Genomic DNA, 6,572 nt, shown 5'->3' with positions numbered 1-6,572 from the left:
CACTCTTGTAGTACTTTCTGCGTCTCATTTTCCCTTTTCTCTCATACAAATATAAAGACACACAAACACACACACACATACAGGCACAGCAGGGCTCATGGTGGCAGCAGGAGTACAGGAAAGAGTTTTGAAATGTCCTAAACTTTTAAAGTTGGGTTGCAGTTCATCCAGTAAGTGTTTTTTGGAACCATAAACACAGACGCTGCTGTCACTTCAACATTTCAAGAAAAGGATTCATTTGTCAACAGTGTAATAACCACAGTTCTTGAGCACAACATATACACAACAGAATCCATTATTTATACTATGAAGCACAATGAGAATGAAATCCATGAAAACTTCAGGAAAAAAAATGGTTATGTCATTTGCTTTGCATGTCTTGCACATTTCAAATGTCTTTATCTAATGACATTTTTTCTCATAGAAAGTAGCAGTAAAATGAAAGTAGTAAAGTATATGTAAGTCTATAACCCTTTTTATAGAAACGGAATGATTAATACAATATAAGACTTTCTCTGTATTCCCTGTACTACCTCGGATCCGGATTTATCATTTTCACCTTGAAGTTGCAGACATAAAAAACATACTAAGATCCAAAAAGCCAACATGAAAAGTCCTTTTAGACTTATACCTGCTACTCGCAATATGTTCTCTGTCTAGATCAAGTCAACAAGCATGTGCCCTGAACACCAGCAGCACTGGCAGCAAATGCGAGCGTGAATTAACATGGGCAGAATCCACCGAGAAAGCGTGAAATTACCGGTGCTCACTTGGCAAATTCGGTATAATGCACCATGCTACAGCACTCATTCCACCAGTATAACAACTTTAGTCTTTTCATACTTGTCAAGAGATATGCTGCTTTCATTCACCTTTTCATTCCAGTCAGTGCTTGTCTACAATATATTAGGTAATATTTAGTTCTTTAAGTATTGACACTGACCATAAACTCAATATTTCCTCCAGATGTTTTAAATTAAAAGCTTGCCAGGAACAGGAAGCATTATGCCCTATTAGCTCTCTGTAAGGCTTTTAATTGTCCTTCTTCTGCAGACACAACACATTAACTGTGTTTACAGATAGCACTCGGAAAAAGTTCAGAAGGAATTTTGGATCCTTCTTTCTCCCAGAACTGCTTCATAAGAGCCATATTTATAACCTGCTGGGTGCGAATGGCTCTAAGAGGTTATGATGCATTTCTATTCGATTTAGATCTGGACTCTGACTGGGTCACTTCAATACCAAATATCCTTTGATTAAAATAATTCAGTAAAAGACTTAGTTCTTAGATTTTCTAAGCTTTAACTGAGCTTCCACTGGTTGACAGTCACCCTCACACTATCCCGTAACTTATTTTGATAAAAGCATTTCGCCACAGTGATTCTTTTACAACTTTACATAATGGCATGCAGTGCTGCTTTTACACTGTAGAGAGTTTAGCTCTTTGTTTTTTCTAAATAATTCAACCTTGGCTTATAGTCAAGAAAAGTTGTCACTGAAAAGTTCTGATATTTGGTAATACATTTTTGGAGCACAAAAATATAACTCATCTGCTGATGAGTAATGTAACTTCCAGCTTTTCTACCTTGAATCTAAATACCTTTTATTGATTTCATTTGAATGACTATTTCTTGCCTGAATGTCAACATTGAATAATGTACTTAGTATGGACTTTGTTTGTCTCCTCTATGATCAGTGCTTCTTATGCATAATTCTGCAGGGATCGCTTACTTTTTCTACCACTCTATATGCACGCGTGGTACGATTTTTTGGGGTATGTGTGTACCCATGTGTTCGTTCATGCTGTGTGCGTTTGTAAGGAAACTGCCTCTAGGCGGCACTCTATTATAGCTATGTCACTCTCTCACTTTACCTCTGTGTCTCTTCTCTCACATAAACACACATACACACATGTGGTCTTACACACAACCCTATCAACAGTCACGGAGAATTCCTTCTTTCTCGCACCAGCTCTTAGTTACCATGGAAACCAATAAAAGAGCGGTTTGAGATGGGAGGTGTTTGTATGTGTGTCTAAGAGTGTGTGCGTGCGTGCATGTGTGAGAGAGAGAGAAGGCAAGAAGAGGCAAGAGAGCTAGAGAGAAATTGTGAGAGAAACATACAGAGCAAATCAGACACAGACAGAGGAGGTAGGAGGAAAGTAAAATAAGAAAGACAGAGGATGAAAAAATCTTGAAGAGAGATACAGGGGAGAGTGAGAAGTAGTTACAGAGAAAAAAGCAAAGGAAAGGAGTAGAAGGGAGATGAGTGAGGGGGATGAAAGGGAGAAAAAAGGAGACGGAGGGAGTGTAAGTGGAGATGTATTATTTAAAGAGGTCTCACCCTGTCTAATGAGTTTGGTCTAAAAGCCCCAGGAGCTGCCCAAAGATAGAGAGACAGACAGAGAGACAGAGCAACTTCCCTAACTATGCGGTGAGAAAATTCAATGTGCAATCAGAGCTGAGGGAGCAAAGGCGAAAGACTGCAGAGTGGGATTTAGTCAAATCGTTCTGCTTTGACTATATGAATTGTTTATAATGTAGGTAATGACAATCTCAGGAGATCTAACCATTTATTGGGATCACTGAAAGGGCAGGAACTAAACTGACTTGTATTTAGGAAACTCTCATCCAGAGAGCAGGCCTGATATTAATGAAATAGTGTTAACACAATAATAAAGTTAAAAGGTAAAAGTAAAAGAAAACATATACACATGTATATGTGTATATATGTAAATACATGTGTATATGTATATGTGTATATACACATGTGTATATGTTGCACACTTTGTGTGTGTGCTTGTGTGTGTGTGTGTGTGTGTGTGTATAAGTAACTTAGTTACCAGATAGACTATTTTATTTTTTATTTTATTGATTAAATTATGGTCTTACTGTATAGTAAAACATCATCCTGTGTAACAATACCTGGGCAAAAGGTTGGGGTTGGTCTGCTAAATCTGCTAAGTGGCATTATTACCTTGAAATAAAGTCGATGAAGGAGAGGATGAAATAAAATGACTTGATAACCTCCTATTCTTGCTCTTTTTTTTCTTTTTTTTTGCTTTTCTCAAATACCTACTATGAGTGCAATTATCCCATTCTTATTCTCTCACACCCCTGAATGCCTGTGACTGTCTCCCAGACATTATTAAACAGAGCTTTCACAGGAGACTTTTCAAAGTAGGAATATGTGCTTTATGTCTATGTGCCCATAACCATTTTTAATTCTTATCTCCTTGCTCTGTGGCTTATCTGAATTTTTTACCCACATGGCATTAGTCAGATATGCCTCTCTCACATACACAAACCCATATACACCATGAATGGCACTCTGGCAGGTGTCGTTTCATTGCTTCTCTGAGCTGTCAATCACACAGACAGCTCAGTCCCCAATCCCTGACTGCTTTGATAACACACACACACACACACACACACACACACACACACACACACACACACGTAAAGACAACAACTACACTTAAATCCAGATCTGGGAATGGGAAGTGGGGGATTGGGGTTTTTTGAATGTGGTTGGTCCTGTAAATAAATAATGAAGCAATATAATCAGCTGCCAGTGTCCCTTGTCCCAAGGACAGACTTTCATTCCACCGTCTTTAACAAGGTTTCAGACTGCAAGCCTTATTCTGTTCTGTTCACAAACTAGTTCCCTTCCCCCTAAGCTCAGAAGATCTTCAGAGTACAATAAGTCCTAAAATCACAAGCTGCAATCCAATCCAAGACAGTGGTGTTAAAGTCCAGTCCTCCACAGAACAAAAGTTTCTCTGGAGAGGCAGTTAAAATATGTTAGCTAGTTGGCACTGAATAAAAAGCATGATTCAAACATTACAAAACAATGGAGTGAGTTGCCAAATATATATGGTGGAGTTGTCCAAATAAAGTCTATGATTTTGAAAGACTGGACCTATCATTCTTCAGGAAGGAAGCTCGATGGCTAAAGCGAGATATACAACCTACAGTGTTGCTACTAGATAGTGTATAACAATGACCAAGATTCATATGAAATTTAGATAATACAGAGAAAATCTTCATAAAGTTCATGTTATTTAAATAAACAGGGGAAAAATAGAGAGAGAGAGTGGAAAAGCAAAGTCCCAATTTGGAATCAAATAGAGAACACAGTGTGCAGTTTCACCTCTGAGTTACCAGATTTCTAATAAATATTCACTGTAACAATAATATTATGGTACTGCAATACGCACAAGGTTGTATTTCCTGATGCGTCACTCCTACCTTTACATGATGGCAGTGCCTTGTTCCACACTGGCTTTCCATCTGGACCCATGACACAGGTGATGGTATCTTCACCTGCTATTGTGTAGCCATGGTGACAGCTGTAGGAGACCTGAGATCCCAATTTATAGTCGTACCCTGTCCGACTGGCATTCATAACATTACCGGGATCAAAACAGGCTTCCCTTGGTTTTTCTGTTGAGAGGGAAAGTGTCTGTATGAGTAGAGTAGCCTAATAGTTTTTATTACAAAATAAAGCTGTACATTTCTACAATATGCATAAATCTTTATAGTCCAGCATTTCGAATTACAATATGTCCTCCCATATAAAAGGGCAAATAACCCCCAACAAAACAAAACAAAAAGAGCAAACAAGAAGAAGAATGAGATGGCGATAAAGTAGTAAAAGACAAATAGTGGTCAAACAGTGTCTTGGATCTTTATGACTTGGAGCTGGACCAGCTTGTTTGCGTTTCTGTGATCAGCCAATAAGAATGAGATATTATGCCTAAGAAAGGAAATGGGCAGGAAGACAGAGAAGGGTGGAGGGCAAGATAGAAGTGAAACAGAGAGATCATTAAGGCTGGATTTTAATTAGAAAGATGGCAGATGAAAGGTAGTGAATAATGACAAAAGTACAGAAGTGTAAGGTAGTGTGATGAGACCAACAACAGAATAGGTGATGGTCTTTTTAAAAACTAGACATAAATAGGATAAAGGAATCAAGAAGAAAAGGGGATTTATAAAATTTGCCAGAGCAGATCTAGTCTCTACTCAGCTGAACAACTAAGTACTGTATTGACTATAAGCGTTAAATCACCCCTAGTCAAGCCAAACCAGGATAAGTCACAATCACTTGAAGTAAACAACTCATCGGCTGGCAAGGAGCACCGTGTTCGGCTGATAAACAAAAACAAAAAATAAAACAAACCACAAAAACTTCTCCTGTATGAAGGGATTAATAAGAATAGGCAGATTAAATTTGATCCAGTCTGCACACTAAACAATCCTGCATCGACTTTTTAATCATTACACCCAATGCAAGCACATTATCGTTTTTACATTCACCGTTTTGCATTTCAATGTGCAGAAACAGTCATAAAATACCTTTTATTTGCTAGAAACCTACATTGATTTGCCTTGTTCTTTTCAACCTCATTAGGCCTATACTGAGATGCTATTTTGAAAGTGAATGTTATTGATACGAGTTGTATTTACTATTTCTACTATTACACTCAAAACTATGCTCCTGCTGCTTGTACACTACTGTTACTAACACTATCCTGTATACCACTAATATGTATCACTTTTACTAAAATCAGTACTTCTACTATCACCACAACATTTCTTTTATTGCTGATAATTACGTAATAATTCAGTAATGGGATAGTTTCAAACATTTGTAATCACTAAAGAATTAATCATAAGCTGTTTAAATCTATTTAATGTTGCCAAATGTAAAGTACACCTGGACATGTCAAGCCAAAAGTTTTTTGGTTTAATTACCTCTATATTCGATGGCGAATCCAGACATGCCCAGCGAGGCATCCGATCTGAATGCAAGGAAGAGACTGTTATCACTGCTCTCTATCCGCTCTGGGGCCTGGTTGCCTTGGAGACTTGCTAGTAGAGGCCCATTAGAGTCTTCACCCTCATAGATGTGCAGGAAGTCGTAACTTGGCTCCATGTTAAAACTGGGTATAAAAAAAATAAAATAAAATCTTAGACCTAAAAAATACTTATTGGTAAGTTTGTTGGTAGTTTTCAAAGTGTCCAAACAATTAACACAGAACTGTACGTTCAGTTAGGTATTTGTGCCATTTAATTGCTGACAGTTTGAGCTATCTCCATTGTAATCGTCAACTCATCTCCTTGCTTTCTTTTTGAGATGTTTGATGTTTTATGGATATTTGTCACTCTGTTAAAACGAAGACAGAAATATTTGACCGAAAACGTAAATAACTTAAGACATTCAGAAAAATAGGAAACTGTTGCAACAGCAGTCTTATCATTAGGTTAGTCATCCTGTTGTCACACTTTGAAAGAGGACAACATGTACTGTAACATTTATGGTCGAAGCACGCGTATGTAGAGTTGGATGTCTCGAGACCACTTTTAAGTGATCTTGGTCTTGTCTTGGTGCGTCTGTCCTCTCAGTAAGCGAGTGAGACAGTAGACAGCGGTGAGGAGGGCTGTGCGAGTGCATTGCAAAAACACATAAATATGCCTGTGACCCGTAAACGATGCAGCATCTGGCTGCAGTTTAAAGACTTTTTTGTCTCAGTCTCAGTCTTGGTCTTGTCTCGACTTTGTCTTGGTCTT

General features: G+C 38.0%; 1 protein-coding gene across 1 annotated transcript in view; it reads right to left on the bottom strand.

The window, feature by feature from the left end:
• LOC102194574 (CUB and sushi domain-containing protein 1) overlaps positions 1-6,572 on the bottom strand; it is a 157,282-nt gene that overhangs the window by 74,776 nt on the left and 75,934 nt on the right. The window contains exons 22-23 of the mRNA XM_005745789.1: positions 5,757-5,944; positions 4,251-4,445 (exon numbers count right to left, since the gene is read on the bottom strand). Of these exons, the coding sequence (XP_005745846.1) occupies positions 4,251-4,445; positions 5,757-5,944 (383 nt within the window). The remainder of the gene's footprint in view (positions 1-4,250; positions 4,446-5,756; positions 5,945-6,572) is intronic.

Source organism: Pundamilia nyererei, unplaced genomic scaffold (genome assembly GCF_000239375.1).
Source record: "Pundamilia nyererei isolate P.nyererei 1_Seehausen unplaced genomic scaffold, PunNye1.0 scaffold00166, whole genome shotgun sequence".
NCBI lineage: Eukaryota > Metazoa > Chordata > Actinopteri > Cichliformes > Cichlidae > Pundamilia > Pundamilia nyererei.
This window is presented reverse-complemented; position numbering and strand designations above follow the sequence as displayed.